The 17,873-nt window shown below is 56.0% G+C and overlaps 1 protein-coding gene across 2 annotated transcripts in view; it reads right to left on the bottom strand.

Moving 5' to 3' along the window:
- The window catches only part of PSD (pleckstrin and Sec7 domain containing), a 107,185-nt gene that overhangs the window by 4,772 nt on the left and 84,540 nt on the right, over positions 1–17,873 (bottom strand). For both annotated transcript variants that reach the window (XM_084633571.1, XM_084633572.1), the window contains exons 11-13: positions 4,660–4,703; positions 2,005–2,183; positions 592–662 (exon numbers count right to left, since the gene is read on the bottom strand). In XM_084633571.1, the coding sequence (XP_084489697.1) occupies positions 592–662; positions 2,005–2,183; positions 4,660–4,703 (294 nt within the window). The remainder of the gene's footprint in view (positions 1–591; positions 663–2,004; positions 2,184–4,659; positions 4,704–17,873) is intronic.

Below are 17,873 nucleotides of genomic sequence, written 5' to 3'. Positions count from 1 at the left end.
GCTCACCATCACCAGGCACAGCAGTGCTAGGCATCAGGGCTACTCCCAGGGTGGTGCATACCAACCTGCCATGAGCTGGCTGTGTCCACGTGTTCCCGGGGTGGGGGGGCGGAGAGGACTGCATGTATGAATGGCCTATGGGAGGCCATTCCTTATGCTGCTAGCCCAGTGGGGGGCACTGCTGCTGCAAATAAAGGCTGCAGTCTCAGGCAGGAGGCCAGCTTGGAGGCTGGTGTGTCACTCCTCTGCCAAGACCCTGCCGTAATGCCGTCCTACGCTGCAAGGGCCACAGCTCTAACAACTGCCTTGGGGAAGCAGCGCTGCTGCCTTGGCCAGGGATGCCTCACCCTGCCCTGGGCCAAAGGCTCACGGCTAGTGCACGGTGTCATGGTGCTTAAATGGAGGCCACGCTCCAGACAGCAGCAAGGATCCCTCCACCTGATCTATCTCTGCAGCAGGGTCCCCCAACCCACCAGGGTAGTGGGGGCAGGGGCAGAAGTCCAGACTGCCTCCCTGTGATTTAGCTGCCTGGCCTGAGTTCAAGCCCTGTCCTGGGGTGGCCAGGCGGGCAGCGGTCTCGCTACACCCTACCTTCTGCAGGTAGAGGATCATTCCCTTCAGGATGGCGTGGAAAGTCTTCCAGCCTCTCTTCCCTCTGGGGGCTGGCAAGGGAGAGAGAAGCAGAGTCAGGGGAAAGTCAGTCCCAAGCGTGAAGTGGCACAGCAAGCTCTGCCAGCGTGAACATCAGCCCACCCAGGGGACGGGCAGCACATCTGAGCTGTGCCCTCCGTGAGAGTCAGCAGCTGGCTGCTGTGGAGGGAGGATCCTGCGTGCTGCCCCCTGGGGCCAGAGGCTGCTGCCAGGCAGCCAGGGCACGGTTCAGTGCTCTCTTTGCTGTGTTTAACCACGGTGCTAGCCGCTCAGAGGAAGCAGAGGCAGGCAGCATTTCCTGCCAGGCGCTGCTACGCCCAGCAGCAGATGCAGCAAATACAGCCAGTTTCTAATCAGATCAAGGAGGCATCAACTGGCCTGGGATTAGGGAGGATTTGGCAGTGGGAAGGTAGCATACTCCTCTGTCGCCGCAGAACTGGGCGGCTCCCTTTGCTGCCCCCCCCCATCCCCCAACTAGATTTAATTATCATTGCAACAAGCGAGCAGCCTGCGACCAGTCTCAACCCAGAACGGGGTCTCTGGCTGCTTCCTCCCCCCACCCCCAGGGGTCCAGGCCTGATTAGCACCTTAGACAGAGGAACAGCAAGGTCCTGTTGATGGGGGGAGAGCTGAGCTGTCTCCTTCCGCACACAGCTAAGGCAGGGCGGGGGAAAGGTCTCTCCTGCAACCGGCCCTGCACCTAGCTTCCATTCCCCCTACCCCCAGGTGGCGATGACGTCGGCGTGCGGCGCACTAATGCTATCTCCCAATGGAAGAGAGCCATGCAGCCCCAACACCTGCCGCAGGTCAGGCCCTCAGGTCTGCTCCTCCCAGTACAGATACCACAGCTGCTCTTGCTGAAGGTGGGGTTAGCTCCGACGCTGCTTTAATCTCTGTGGGGGTTCCCGCTGCGGGTGGCTGGGGTGTGCTCAGCTGAGAAGCTGGAAGCACAGGGACAAAAATGAAAACCAAACGGAGTCTTTACTAACTGAAAGGCCCCTGTCCCCCAGGAGCACGGCACGTGGGCGAGTGCGGGAGCTGCAGACAATGGTGCTGCGGGAAGCAGAGATTTGGAGGGCCTGGCTTGCGTGTTTGAAAGTTCCGCTGTAATTTTGCACAAAAGTAGTTTTTAAAATGGACCCACTAAACGGTGGGAGGGGAATGAAGAGGGGTCAGGGCGTGAGCTGGTTCTGAGCCAGGCCTTGTCCCGACCGAAGCCCCTTTGCCACGAGGGCGTGGAGTGGCACTGCATCACTCGTCCCACTGCGACCCTAGTGACTGCAAGGGAGTGGCTCCCCATTGCGAACTGGCTCTGCCCTTAGCACACCCCAGTCCCGCCCCCCAGACACCTACTCTTCTTGCAGTCGGAGTCCGCATGGCTCTTGCGCACCAGCAGGCCGTACTTGTAGGTGGCGATGCTGGGGTCCTGAGAGAAGTCCAGGAAGGGGTTACTGCAGCTGCTGATGCGCTTGATGGATTTGGGGTTGGGGTCGGCCAGCTCAGAGAGCGACTTCCTCAGCTCCTCCTCATCACTGTGGGGCAAACGTTGCAGGGGTTAGTGGCACCAGGGCCAGCCAACACACCACCCAGCCCTCTAGCCAGGTCATGCCAAATGGGGTGGGGTGGAGCCCACGTGGTGGGAGTGCTCCCATTCAAATCACCTCAAGAGAGACACCAACAGCCCCCTCCCTGCCCCTGGGAGCTGTGCCCTAGGCCCCTTCACTGCTCTGCCAGGCTGGTGGTTCTTGCACCACGTCTCTCCGAGGTTAGGGGCTCGATTAGGTCAGTCTCGAGCTGGGCACGGGAGCCCCCTGCCTGCCCCATGGAGGGGAGGTGCCTGGAAGGCCCCTTGGTAGCCAGTGCTCAACTTTGGCTAAAACAGGAGAACGTGCAGGCAACGGGGCCAGGCTGGGGTCTGCTGCGCAGGGAAGGGCCAGTGCCCTGGTGCCTGGCACCGCAGGAGGCCATCTTGGCCTGTGGTGACTGGCTCACATCCCCCTCTGACAGCAAGGAGTGGACAAAGCTCCAGAGAGAAACTCCAGCCCTGGCTCTGACACCCTCAGGGGAGCAGGGGGCAACGCAGAGCCCCAGCCCACTGTGCGCTTGGTTGAGGAGATGTTGGGCTCCAGAGGGACGGGCACCCAGTTAGGAACCTAGCCACAGGCACTGGGAGGGGCTGTGGGACATCACGAGCCAGCCCTGCAGATCCCTTCAGCCCTGTGGGCTGGGGGGGTGGGGGAGAGGGGCAGGAAGGGGAGTGCATATGCGGGTGGGAGGCGGGCACGCTGTATGCGGAAGGCAGCCGACAGCCAGCTGGCGAGGGAGGTGGGCCCTTGCTCACATGCTCGCAGCCTGTGAATCATGCTCCCTGCTGGGCTCTGGACTCCTTGGTGCCGCTCTCCCAGTGCAAAAATGTGGGAGCCCCACTCTGCCACCTCCCCTCTTCCTCACAAACACAGCGCTGCTAATTAAACCCCTCCGCAGCTGCTGGCCGTCTCCATGGCAGCTGCATCGGCTCAGAGCCTGGATTACGTGAGCTCCCCGCGACGCGACTGCTGCCAGTTATGGGGACGGCAGCTGTGGGCGGGGGGCATGGCCCCTCCATTGAACTGGCTGGCTAGGCACTAGGACCCTACCCTGAGCCCCTCCCAGCCCTGGGAAAGGGGGCCACTTCCCTGTCATAGCCATGACTTCTTTCTCCTCCCCCAATTCTATAGCCCCAGCCCGAGCAGACCCTGCCCAGCGAGGCTCTCCCAGCCCATTCCCCTGCTGCTCCCTGCCCCACTGTGGTTCTTCTCCACCCTGGCCTCTTCCAGGCACGAGGTAAGGGGCTGGGCCATAGCCAGGTCCAGGTTGCAGGCAGACTGGGCAAGAGGGGAGGGCCTTGGGAACTGGCTCTGCCCAGGAGTCCCCCCACTCCAAGTCCCTCCAGAGCTCCCCCTGCAGATCTCCTCAAGTCCTTAGGAACAGGCCAGTTCTGCAGGTGCACAGACTCCCCAGGCTGGCAGCTCTGAAAATCTTGCTCCCTAGTCTACCCCTCATCTACACTGTGCAGACCTGGCCAGGGCTACTCCCCCACTTAGCCTGGAAGAGCCCTCTTTCCCCTGTTATGCCCAAGCAGACCATCAATGGCTCTCATCTTATACAGGCTTTGTCCCTCCTGGCCTGGTCCAACAGTCTGGACTACTCTCTGCTATGAGTGACCCAGTGTAGATCCAGGCAGGGGGAATCCCACTGCACCCCAACAGCTGGCTAGGTCGGCTCACAATCCGCCTAGCCTACCTCCAAGCTACACCTGCCTCCCTGGGTGGGGCTATTCCACCACCCTGGTTATAGCTGTGTAAATCCTGCCTCAGCTACTCCCCAATGCTGCTGCCTGCAGAGCTCCTACTCCACACCTCAGGCCTGCCCAGATCCTGCCCAGGTTATTTCCCTCTTTGGGCCTTCCTGGGTCTCCCAGTCCCTGAGCTCGTCCTTCCAGCTGTTAGCTGGGCCTAGTCTGACTTGCTTTGCTATACAGCTTCCAGCTGGGTGAAAAGCTGGGACCCTTCCTTTCCCGCCTTTGGACAGCCCGAGTCTAGTCTATGTTCAATTCCCCCCCATTGCTTTTTGCTGCCCTATCAGGCCCCTCTGTACATCACTCCTGTTCCTGGGCAGCAAGCTCTCCAGCACATGCAGTAACTGCACTCTTCCTCACCTAGGCTGGAGCCAGAGCCCGGAGAGATCACGCGGCATCTTCTCATGGACTTTGCTGGGCTCTGGCCCCTCTTGGAGGCAATCTGCCCTCTAGGTCACACCTGCCACCCTCCTGGCTGGCCTGGCCCGCAGGGAGAGGTGGGGATGGTTTGGATCCTATGAGCAAAGCAATGAGGAGGAGAGAAACTAGCGTCTGAAGGATTCATCTAACGGGGGCCATGTGTCCGCGCTGCATGGAGCTCTCGAGCCAGAGCCCCCCAAGCCCCATCTAGCCAGTGAGAGAGGCTGGCCCATGGCCGGGGCGCTACTCACATGGCCCACTGCAACTTCTCATTCTTGATGGAGCTGTACAAAGCCTGGGGAGACAAGAGAACAACGGTCAGTGGGGGCCAATGCTTGCTACGCTACCCTGAGTGGGGCCTGTCACTCCCTCCACACTGGCACCCACAGGGGTGGGGCAGTCAGGGGTAGGTGTGGGTGCCTCCCTGAGGCCAGAAGGGGGACGGGTGAGGACGAGAGAGTTGTGTGTTTTCTTCACAAGCCAAAGCAGCTGCATTCACCTCCCGAATATGCGGGAGAGGACGGTGCCCATGGCACACTGGGATGGGCCGATGGGAAGTAGGGAGCTGGGGTGGGAAGCTCCCTGCCTGGAACCGGTGCGGAGGGTGTAAGGAGGGATGGGCAACTCTGAGGCTCAGGCCAGAAGCAGGGCTATGACTGAGGGAGTGCTGGAGAGGCCCTGGACATCTCTGTGAGAGCTGGGGATCAGTAAAGGGACAAGCGGGGCCAGGCTGAGCGAGGAGTGGGCAGAAATCCCATGCGGCAGCGAGGGTGAGCTGTGAAAGGCTAGGAAAAGGAAGGCAGCTGCCATTGGACAGGCAGAGGATACAAACAGAATGGGGCAGCTGGGGGCAGCCTGTACCCCAGCACCTCCTACTGGACAGCAGGGAAAACTGCACACTGAACAAATCCAGCAGCCGCGAGGCGGGGAGGAGAAAATGGCCGTGAGCTGAGGTTCTGTAATGCCTCCACCCCAGCCACACACATTCTCCATACCACAGGGTGGTCTAATAAAGGGGTTACACACAGGGGGCTGGTAGGCTACATGGGATCAGGAGTAAACAAAATCTCTGGGGAAAATGCAGCGAGTGAAGCCGCCTGAATCCCTCTGGGAAGGCGCCTGGTGAAGAGCTGCGGGGCAGAGAATGGAAAGAAGAGGTACATGCAGCAGGCTCAGAAGCAGGGGGAAGCTACACTGCACTACAGGGATGGATCATGCACACTGGACACACCTCCTTTTTGTAAGCCACACCCACTGCTTGGCCCCTAACCAGAGTGGGGTGTGCTGCAGCTGTGTCCCTAGTGCTCCGTGAGCAGTGGCAGAGTCACACACACACGAGTTTCAGGGGACTAGGTACCTTCTCCTTGGCTGCACTGCCCACGTTACTGCTAGGGTAGCACCTACTGATCACGCCTGGGTGCCATGCCAGATTTTGCCGCTGACTCACTGTGTAGCCATGGACAGGTCGTTTCCCCTGCACATCCCCATCTGTACTATGGTGCACTGACCTACTTGGGAGGGTGGCGGTGAGGTCTAATTAATGTTTTGCAAGCGCTTTGAAGATGAAAACCACTACAGATGTGCCAAGGCCGACTCCACTGGGCTTTCCCTCCTTCTCGTGGCTTGCGTTCTTCTGAAAACTCGCTGGCCCAGAGGTTCGGGGCTCACATTTGCATGCACGTTCCTGGGCAGACCTATGCGAGTAGCCGTACAGGACATTGATATCGTGGCAGCACCCCGAGGCCCCAATCCCTGCACAATGGAACCCCCGTTGTGCTAGGCACTGTACAAACAGAAAAGACCCAATCCCTGTCCTGCAAGCACTGTGGCCAACCCCAGTCATTAGCCAGGCCTCCCTAAATACCCAGCTTGGGCACACGGCCAGCATAGTGCACATTGCCCTCATGCACAATGGTGCTCACCTGGGTGAATAGCTCCTATGTATCACAGCCCCAGCACCGCCGTGTCATACCCAGGCTGTAAATCAGTACAGTCGGCAATAGCCAGCTTTTGGGGATCCTAGTCTGCTGGGGGTGGGGGGAAGGTTTGACATCACTCAAACCCTAGGCACATAGCAAGGGAGGCCCTTTGGAGCCTCTTTGGGGCAGGGACTGTCTCTCTGTTCTGTGCTTTAACACACAGCACAATGGGATTCTGGGCTGTGATGGGGGTTCCCGGGTGCTACTGTAACACAAATTATGGCTCTCATGACAGTTAGAGGGGAAACATAACAGCACTCAGGGCAAGCAAAGGCTCCTCCTGGCCTTGCAGGTCCTGTAGGATGGGCTTCCCTGGGGTGTTAACCTTTTCTGGTACCCCTACCCACAGATTTTGGGCTGTGCCGTAATACCTACTTGGGCTGTGACAGCTTCCCAACTCCTGCCCTGAGCCTGGTGGGGCCTTGGCAGGACTTTGGGAGCTCACCAAGTTGTGGCAGGCCAGGGGGGAGGGACGATTCACCCCCACTCCCTGAGTCAGCAGTGAATCAATGCCCCTGAATGGTGTTGGGGAAGGCACCATGATGCTGTTGTTCAGATGTGTGTGTTAAAGATCCGAGTGCATTTTCTAAGCAATATGGATGGGAATGTTGGGGCCAAATTCCAGTCTGGGTAGCTAACATTCTGCCTCCCTAAACTGCTCCCTAAACTTCACTTCTGGCCCCAACTCTTCGGGAGCTTTGCCGATGAAGAATGAATGTTAGTGTCTGCATTTCACTGGGAAAGACACACTTCATATACAGAGAGATTCTTTTATACAGGGCCAAAGCCTCAAGTCCTCCTTCAGCTTTTACTCAGGTACAAGCCCCCGATTCAGCCAGCATCTGGACTATGTAAAATCTGAGTATGGATTTCAGGGTTTGGGCTACTGGTTGGGATCCTTGGTGCTGAATGGCTCTATAGAAAAGTACATAAGTGTCCTTCCAGCCCATCTTCACACAGCCTGAACATCAGACACCATTCAGCCAGCCATTTATAATGTGGAAGGAGAACAGTGCCTCTTTCTGACAGAGCTGCACCACCATGGGAAGGAACCTGGAATACTTGTCTGGGGATCTGTCTCCAATGGCATCCTCGCGGGGCCAGGCCAAAGCCAGCTCTGCCCAAGCAAGGTGCACTGAGCTCACAGAAGTTCATCTAAGAAGGCCCAGGCTTGAGGTCCATAATTTACTGACCAATGGATTTGCTGGTGAAATCAATGTAGGTTTGATTTTTTTTTCGATGAGGTAAGAAGCCACCCCCATCGCACCTCTGAGAGAAGCTCTATGTAGGCAGAGAATTGAACCCAGCCTCAGTAGGAAAGGCATTCCCTGAAAAGAGACTAGGATCATGTTCAGATGGACCTGGGTCCAACCACCCACAGCGCTCTAGAGAAGTTCAGATCTGGTTATTATCAAGGGAATGAGAAGCTGAGGTACATTAAGCAGCCATCTGCTGGAATTTCGGCAGCAAGACAACTAAAGGACAACGATGCAGAGCCAGACTCAAGGAGGACAATCCAGTCATGGAGGGAAGAAGCAGACCTAGCTATCTAAGGAGAGGAGCTGATGGCAATGAATCTGCCATTGGTAAGGAGAGGAAAGGCTCCTTGTGCAGTGTTGCAGTATTGAGCTGGGAGATGCTAAAAACCCTGGAGAGAAACAACAAAGAGATTTGGAAAAAGCACAAGAAGGAGACCAGGAGTACAGCAAGTGCCTGCACAGCTCCATACAAGATGTAGGGAATTGTAACATGGGCCAGAAAGGTGCTCTGAGAGGGAGTGGAATGTGAACTCAGGCGGTTGATGGCAGAGCAATGCTGAGAGATTGCATGGGCCTCAAGTGATGAAGGAAGTGAGATACATATCAACTAACCAGGAAGAATTTTGGGTAAATTCATCCAGCTGGAGATTTGAAGTGTTTTGGAGATGACTGGGGATGCTCTAACCACAGCCCTCTAAAGGGCTGAGAAGAAGACTTCTGCTCCAAGAGAAGCAGCAGAGCAACAGCTGCACCCTGAAAACTCAGAACAAGATGGACATCTGCACAGCTCTGGAGAACAGCCCACCAGAGCTGAACTGTGCAACCGTCGGGGCTCCAGGACAGTCTGGGAACACTTTAAAGGACTAACAGCTTTATGGATTCAGAAGGAACGGCTCTGTTACATACACTGCATGCATCACAAGGAGCTGCTGAGCCAGAAAAAGTGCATGCGCGGGGCGGGGGGCGGGGGGGTGTCAGCATGGTGAACTGGGCTGGAGAAGACTAGGAGCTCCGCATGGAGAGAGGATGGAAAGGCATACAGTTTCGCTGTCCCATGCAGTTAGGGAACATTAACAAACAGGAGTGCTTGGGACACCGGGACCGGAATATAGAGTTTTTCACCTCCACTGAAATCCTGCCATTACTAGAATAAAAGCTGCCCCCAGCTGATAGCTGCCTGGTGTCCAGTAGGAAATGAATCCGGGGGTCTCAGTCCAACCTCAAAGATTCGTGGTGGACCACAACTGGTGTCCCAGTTTCCCTGCTCTCCTGGTGTGTCCTGCTGCCTGTCTGTACATTCTTTCGAGCAAAGATTTGGGCAGGGCTGAGCCCATTGCTGGGGCTTCAAGAATCACTCCTAACTCCCCTTGTTAGCTGTCTCAGCAGAGGACAGGGAGACTGAATCCCCAGCCCATGCCTGGGGTGGGACGTGGTTCTTCAGGGAGGAGATGGCAGGAGTGAAACTTGCCTTGCTTCTATCCAGGCTTTACCTGTTCTGGGGATAGACTGAGGGCTCTAGTCCCCAGGGGCTGTCAGTCTAGCTCTAAACTCCTCCACAAAAGGAAGTTTTTGGTGGTGCTGGCCCTTTAACAGGTTGGGGCCTCAAGGTTCTTGCCTCCTGGCAGGTGCTATTAATCACAGCCAAGGCTGAATTCTGCTTTGCTTTGTGCCCTGGATGGAAGGGGAGCGTGCGATGAGAGGGAGAGAGGACATGCTGCTGTGCGTATAAACAGGGCACTGCTGGTTATTGGCTCAAGGAGAGGGATAGCTCAGTGGTTTGAGCATTGGACTGCTAAACCCAGGGTTGTGAGTTCAATCCTTGAGGGGGCCATTTAGGGATCTGGGGCAAAAATTGGGGATTGGTCCTGCTTTGAGCAGGGGGTTGGACTACATGACCTCCTGAGATCCCTTCCAACCTTGATATTCTATGAGACTGCACAAGAGACAGCAAGGAGGAGACCAAGCATAGCTGCAGGTGGAGACCACACTGAGCAGCTACTGTGCTTAAGTATCAGCCTGTTGACTCCTGCAGCCAATCAGGTGGCTAAAGCAATCAGACATTCCTCTTCACCCTGCCCCTGCAGAGATGGATAAATCTGTGCCCTCTGGCTACAGGGACTTGTGACATCAGTATAGGGTATGAGCTCACTGCAGCAGCAGCAGCAAGCAGAGGGGGAATGTGGGCTGCGAGGGGGACAGCTCTTACCCTGACACACATACACATGCAGGGAGAGAAGCTGGCTGTCCTGTCCTGCCCACCCCCTGGGAAGATTTTCTGCTGCAAGTGGCCTAGGGTAAAGCCATCCATGTGCAGGAACAGAGAGTTCCTAAGCAGCTCTCACAGCCACAGATCTCAGTGCACTGTACATTTTACAGACAGGGAACTGGTCCCACCACAGGGCACAGGCAGAGCGGAGCACTGAAACCAGGGCTTCAATCTTTTCATCAGACACTTGGCTAGAGCATTAATCAATGCATCTGAAAGAGAGAATTAACCCCTTCCCAGGCCTCGGAGATTGGTTACACAGGTCTCCTACTCGGAGAAGGCTCAAATAGCCTATGGCTTAGTGTGATGGTGTCTGAGATCAGGAACATGCCACTAGCGGTAGGTCACAGGTCTCTGAGCCTGTTTGTGCCAGAGCCCTATGGGACCATCACCATCCCAGTCACAGCCCATGGGCTATTTTGTACAGGAAAAGTGTCCTCCCTGCAGAGATTCCTCTTTGTCTCTGTGCCCGGGGGCATCTCACCATGAGAGCTCAACCCTGCGCTTTTCCCAACTCCACCTTCACAAGGACCTGAGCTTAGCCATGAGCTACATTGCAAGGTGCCTCCCTAAGCCACCAAGAGCCCTTTGCATTCTGCCCTTGGCTTGGCTAAGCTGAAGACAACTTCTGTATTGGTTCAGTGTGAGCCACCCTCTGTGCAGAGATTTGGGGCCGGGGGGTGGGGGGGAATGACTCTCTCATCTCTACCTGCCCTGGCCTGTCAAGTCTCTTCCCTACACCCCTCATTCCACCTCCAGTCCATTCCCTTACTCATGTTCACCGGGAGGCCTTGCACGTGCTATACAGTGCTGCTCTGCAGTTGTGAGAAATCCTGGCTCTCCTCTGCAGCAGCTGGGGAACCACCAACCCTATTCCAAGCTCTTGTTTCCCTTCTGCTCCCCATGCTACTGACATCTCAGTGAGGGAAGTACACTCCTCCTCCACCCCATGTGAACATACATGGGTACACACATATGCAGCAGATGTGTGTGAATGTGGCTTGGGACAGCATGCATGGCCCCATCCTGCCACACACACACACACACACACACACACACACACACACACACACACACACACACATGCCCTGTGGTGTCCATAGCTCCCAACCTGCAGTGGCTGCAATGCTAGCTGTCATACCAGCATCAGCTTTTGAAGAGGGCTAGGAATTGCATCCCCATCCCAATGCTCCCAGGACCCTTCCCCTTCTAGTGTCTTGATACTGCAGGCTGTAACATCAGCAGCGTGTAGGAGGCAAAGAGCGGAGGATTTCTGAGCCAGGTGGCCCTAGTGCGTGGTTACATCTCAGTGTGTCACAACGTGACGTGGATGCAGCCTGCCCCAATGCTGTGTTGTGCTATGACGGGATGTGTCATTGCCAGGCCGTGCTCATGGTGGGATCTCCCCATCTTCTTCCCCTCCCTGGGCCCAGCTTGGCACTATTCTGGGGGGTTTTCTCCTGAGGCTGCTGCTCTGTAGGAAGGCTTCTCCCCCTGCTTTGGCAAGGGGCAGTGCCTCTTTGCTCCTCCTCACCCAGCATGCCCCTCTACCAGAGTCCAGGACTAAACTCAAAGGAGCACATCCAAAGCAGGTGTAAATCAGGGTTTCTCCACTGAAATCAATACCTACTTACACCAGGCAAGCACCTGGCCCCAAATCTCCCTCTCTTCACCTAGTGGGCTAAGGAAACCCACCCACCTTTCCAGACCAAATTGCAAGTTGCACAGGAACCTGAACCCCCCAGTCCTGTTGAGCCCATGGTGGGCTCTCTCCCCATTCTTCCTGCCGTGCGGGGGTCCTGATTGGCATGACGCACCTGGATCTAAGACGAAGACTGCAGGGACAGTCCTGCGTACCCTGGCCCTGATCCTGCTTGCAGGGTGTTTTAAAGAAAAGGTGGTTGTCAAGCCAGCATGAGGCTGCACACAGTGGTGCAATGTCACGCTGTCGTTACATAGAGCCATGGGACTGGCACTGCCAGGAGGCCAGGCCTGGATCCCAAACCCCCGTCTCCGCAGAACATGGGCGGGCAGGTTTTGAAGTGCCCCCTTAGCCTTTCTGCTTCTAACTGCAGCCACCGGGAAGGGAGTTGAAAAGAAAGGCGAGTCCCAAGAGGCCCGTCTCAGATTTAATGAAGACTGGAGCTTTCATCTGGTGGTGGAACAGAACTGCCCCTAGGTTAGAGCGGCTCCAGCGTGGCAGGCTGGGCTCTGCTGTCAAGTCTGGGGATCATTAAAACCCTGTTTTCCTCTTCCACCGAGCAAGGGTGGGTGCGTGGAGGGAGGGAGGGGAGTGCGCTCTTGGCTTCTAGCTGCCTGCCCTGCGCACACCCCGCTGTGTAGCCGGCTGGGGCTGAGCGCAGGGGGCTGTCCGGGCGCGCAGGGTGCGAGCGCACGGTGATGGGTGTGTGGCTGTGATGGACCGGGGGGGCGCACACAGGACCCGAAGCGTGCGCTCCTTTCTCCCGGGGAAAGGCTGGGGGGTCACAGACGAGTCTAAGCTGCCGTTTCAAGGGGGTTCAAGCTTTCTCTGCCCCGGGTGGGGAGCGGGCCCCCTCCGCCAACTCCCGCCCGACGGCGGCCCCCACCGCAGCCCGAACTCTCCCCCGGGAGCCGGCGGCGGCGGTGCCCCCAGCCCTTACCGGTTTCTTCTTCCTGCGGCTCTGCAGGCGGCTGACCACCAGGTCGGTGTAGAGCACGGGCTTGAGCGTGCGGGAGCGCTGGGGCCAGCCGTAGCAGAAGGTCTCCACGCCCCGGTAATTCCGGCCGTAGCGCACGGAGCACATGGAGCGGGACCGCATGCGCCCGGCGCTGCTGTTGATGCTGTTCACGCCGATCATCCTGCCGGCCGCGATGGCCCCCGGGCAGCCGGCCGGCGCGGGGCTGGGCTCGCCGGCAGCCTGTTGAAGCGGCCCTGGCTGCGCGCCGCCAAGGAGCGCGCTCCGTGCCGCAGCCGCAGGCCGTGCGCGCAATGGCGAGGGCGCTCGGCTGGCAGGGGAGCGCAATTCCCCTCGCAGCAGCCAGCCAATGGCTCCCCGGCCAGGCGCTGGGATGGAGGGGGGGGGGGCCCGGCACGCTCAGGGACGCAGGGAGCGAGCGATGGAGGGGGCCCGGCAGCGGGGAAAGGGGAGCGCAGCCAGCCAGCAGGGTGGAGAGAGGAGATGGGCAATGGGGGAGCTCTGAGAAATGAGAAGGGAGAGGGCAGATACGGAGAGCAGGGGGTGAGGCGAGTTGGGGGCGAGAGTGATGGGGGAGAGGAAGGAATGGGCTGAGGGAGAGGAGGGTGGAAGAGATGGAGGGGTCAGGAACTGGGGGGGGGGTGAGCGCACCCCCCAAAGTACTGAGGGTGGTGAGGGGCTGGAGGAGAGGAAGGAGGCTAGAAGCCAGGAGCGGTGGCAGAAAAGGGGTAAAGGGCGAGGGAGAGGATGTGTGAACAAAGGAGGCGATGGGGCTGGAGAGCAGGAGGGCAGGGAAAAGCTGGAGGGAATGGGACAGGTCTGGTTAGGCTACAAGGCCAGGCTCCCTGGTGAAGCCAGATGGCACAAGTCAGGGAGGTGCTGCACACCAGAAGTGGCTGCACAGCAAGGGTGGGAGAGGCACTCACTAAGCTGGAAAGCACCATATCCTTTGGGGGATGAATGACTCTAGAAATGGGGATGTCCTTTCTCAGAGCGGTGCGGCTGGTGTCCAAGTCCTGGCCTGAAACCCTGTGATTGGAGGCCTGGAATTTTCACAGGGTCTTTCATGTGGAGTAATGTCTCCTCTTTCTGGGTGTCTCTCTGCAGGGAGAGCATTCAGCAAGCCTGGGACTCACCCCCCCGTGATCAGAGCCGGCGAGGATTGTCATCATGCTGTCCAAGCTTGACAGTGCCGCTTCAGAGAGAAGACGCCATCAGAGGCAGGGCCATTATCCATGACACTGACACTCTCTGCTCTTAAAGGTCAGCTCCACTCTTGAGACATATGGGCAGGGCCTTGTGTACCCAAGGGCTTGGACATGATGCATTGGTGGCTGACGATGAGCTTGAGCCAGCAGCAGCCAGGCACTTCAGGCTGCCCCTGCCATGGCTGCTCGGTTCAGCTGGCCCTGCTGCTCTTCTCACACTGCTGCTCCACACACAGATTTGCCAGCATTTGCTGCCAAAGATGGCACCTGGTGCACTGACCATGGCAGTGGCCACAGTGGGTCCAATCACTAGGATTCTCAAAGGGAGCGTGCCACCCAACTCCCAAGGAATTTCAACGGGAGTTAAGCCGTTAACTCCCCAAGGCGCCTTTGAAAATCCCTCCTTAACTTCCATGGGTAAGGGGGGTTGGCCAGGCACTGGCAAAGGCTATGGAGTGCATCCCTTCTCACCCAGAGGGAGGGATGGGATAAGGAAGAGATGGGGAGACCCAGGTTGGCAGATGTAACTAGGGATTTTTGCCAGTCTCAACTTGAGATGCTTTAAAAGGGCATCTGCTGAGCACTTGTCTTCTGAAAACCAGGCGCTAGTCACTTGGATGTCCTGGCCAGAGCCCTTATGCAATACTATACAGGGCACGTCAAGCCATACTTTTTGTATACCACCAGTCACTGCGATATCTAGGCACTAAAATATATTGACCAAAAAAGGGCATAACATTCCAACTCAACGCAAGCGTCATGCCTCCCTTCCCAGGGTTCAGTCACTCGCCTTGACCTTTATATTGTACAGATACATGGTGTCAACTCCTGTCATCGCTGAGATCAGTACTGGCCTTTGCTCACAAGGGCCACAGGCGAAAACATTCTGATCACATCTAGAAGGGTGGTCTGTAGTCTAGCCAGCACCGACCATAGCCCCGGGTCTCATACCACGTGGGTCTCATTTCTGTACCTCCGAGGAGGATAATTGGAGTTCCACCATGGAGCACACAGCTCCTGCACCTAGCCTGCACTGCTAAACAAGCTTACTGAGCAACAACCAGCCTCCTTAAGTTCTCTTCTTTCTACCTGCAGGCCACGCTACCATAGGCTTCGATCTCAAAAGCCCAGTGGGGTCAGGACAAGCCTAGGGATGACGAAGGCTGCTCCCTGAAGGCGCGGTGGGTGATTTAGTGGGGGGCGGGAGTGTTCTTTTGAGTCAGCACTAAATCAGTGCTTCAGCTACACTACTGCTGGCTGGCTTCCAGGTGAGACGTAAGACTGAAGCCCTTGTCGCTGAGCCTAGGTCCTCAAAGGTATTTGGGTGCCTAACTCCCATGGCACTAGGCTCTATTTCTTGGTCAACTATATATTTGAGCAAACACGTTCTGGCTCCTTCAATCCCCCCTGCAGTTTTCATTGGCTATGGTACTCTGCTTTACTTCCTCCCCTAAACTGTTGTTGTGGTTAAACAGCTGCCACATTCCACCCCAGAGGGGCTGCAATTCAGTGATGGGTAAAGTGATTCATTTTATATATAGAGAGAAATACAGCAAGCAGGAGAGTATCTCATTTGAAAGTGCTTGGGGATCCAGCTGTTTTGGCAGAACCCCTACATGCAGGCACAATATTAGGAGCTGGAACTTGTCATGTCTCTGTTCTGCTCTAAGCAACTTGCACTGGGGGCATATGACAGGCTCCCAGGCCCCTTTGGATCCATTATGAGAACTGACTTAACCAGACTGGAGGGATCAAGGAATGGCTCTGATCACCCATTAGGACACCTGTAATGCTGAAGGGATTATACAGGTTCTTGGGAATTCTATGCTGGGGAGCTTCAGGTTAGAGCTGACAGCCAGAGCAGGGCAGGGAATCCAAAATACATGAGCCCAGTCCAACGGGGCCCAAGCAGCACCCCCCTAACCCATTGGAGACCTTAGGAACAGTGAACAAAACACTGCAAATGGCTGCACCAGTTGTGCCCCTCAATTAGCGAAAGGCTTCTGCCATGTTTCTGTGCAGGAGCCAGCGCTCCTATAGCCGAGGTTACAAACACGTTACCATGAACATGCCCTGGGAGGTAGAGCTTTTCAGCTGCACATTGCAGATGAGGAAACTGAAGCACAGAGGGCCTAAAGACCACATTTCGCCATCGGTATCATGCAGGCAAGCGCCATTGATTTCAGTGTGCGCTGAGCGCATGTAGCCAAGGTGACTGGGCTCAGGTCTGTGTCCAGCTGCCTGCACGCAAAGGGAGCAGGGAATCTGCCCAGCGTAGGGGGCGTGCCTGGGACAGGAGCATGGCCAAGGCATTTCTGCACTCCACCAATCCCCAGCAGGCAGATGGCCCCATGGGGCCATAGCCAGCTGGGCACACTTCAGAGCAGCTGCCGGCCTTCTATCTAGCTACAAAGAACTCCCCACCTCAGTTGTACAGAAGAGGTACTTGGCACAGTAGACCACACAACCACCCTTCCTCCCATGGTAAAGAAAACTAACAACCAAGAGGCAAGGGGTACATTGACGGGCTGGCTGAACCACTGGTGAAGAGATAGGAAATAGATGTAATAAAGAGCAGCTTCTCCTTGTGCAGAGATGCTAAGAGCTGGTCTCCAGGGAGTCTGTATGAGGGTGAGTGTTATGTAATCCATGTCGGTGAGGAGGGGACCAGCAAGAAGGGGGAATTTCCCAACGAGACATGTTTGGCATAGTGAACACCAGAGAAGACTGCAGGAGACGGGGGGAACCGGGCAGCACTTGACTGCAGAAGTCATTGAGCACATGGCAAAAGTAAGCATTATCCACTGATGGGGCTTTGGGCACATGGATCCTCAGCGGGCAAAGATGCAGGGGTCCTCATGGACTGCAGAAGAGAGTATGCTAGTGGGATTAGCGAGAGGGAGGGGAAAGGGTTTTGTGGTTAAGGCTCAGCTCTGGGAATCAGGGTTTACTTCCCACCTCCTCAATCACTTTCTATGCGACTTCAGGCACTTTACCTTCCTATGCTTCTGTTCCTGAGTTGCACAGTGATGCTCCTTGCCTCCCCCACAGGAGATGCGAGTGGCTCATGAGACTTCATTAATTTTTTTAAGGTGCTTTGAGTGCAGATGGCAGGAATTATGGCCATGCAAAGGGTCATTCATACAATTACCAAACAATGCTGCAACTCACTTTGGAGTCCTGGAGTGTGGTTTGGCTCACTCACACCACAGGCAAAGGCTTTGGGAAAGGGGAATTTAAGGCTGAGCGAGCAGATCAGTAACTTGAGAAGCAAATCCATCCCAGACTGTTTTGTTCAAGGACTAATAGCTTCTGGAGACTCAGGGACTTCAAGGCTAAAGTCAAACACCAGGAAACCCAAACATTTCATAGCATGGAAAAGCAGGGTTGAGCTCACTGAGGTTGAGGCCAGACAGCCCCACCAGATCAGGTAATCTGACATCCTGTACATCACGGGCCACCACCACCAGCAGATCAAACCCACAATCAGATTTAGACCAATTCTAGCAATTCCATCATCCTGGCTTTGTTCCTTTTGTTGTTACTTTGTAAGCTGTGTTGGTTTGGGATCAAGGACTCTTTTCTAAGGAGTCTGAAGTCTATGGCTTAACTTTTGAGAAAGTGGGGTATTAAAAATGGGCACCACAGCATACTGGCTTATCACTGGTTTCATGTCTCCATTGTGGCTAGGCTGGCTGTGGTCAATGCTCCTCATATCAGTGAATGGCCCACAGCAACAAAAGGCCCAGTCCCATGAGGAAGAGGAGTGGGGACTGAAGGCTTACTGATTGCCCAAGCAGGAATTGGTCAAGTAGGAGTTTTTGGTGGTGTCTGTATCAGTAAAGGAGGCTGGAGTTGGCATAACCATAGACTGCTATGGTTGAGAGTAAAGCATTTGAGTTTATGTGGTTATATACTTGTGTCCTCTTATATGGATAGCACAGCCTGAGTTTATTTTCTCCGGGGATCCAAAAGGGGGCAGAGTTAAGGTAGTTTTGTGTCCCTGAACTGTGACTTTCCATGCTTTCAAATGTTTGGGTTTCTTGTAAGTTTAAACTTGATTTTTCATTTCTTG

Source organism: Lepidochelys olivacea, assembly GCF_965140295.1.
Source record: "Lepidochelys olivacea isolate rLepOli2 genome assembly, chromosome: 7".
Classification (NCBI taxonomy): Eukaryota; Metazoa; Chordata; order Testudines; family Cheloniidae; genus Lepidochelys; species Lepidochelys olivacea.
This window is presented reverse-complemented; position numbering and strand designations above follow the sequence as displayed.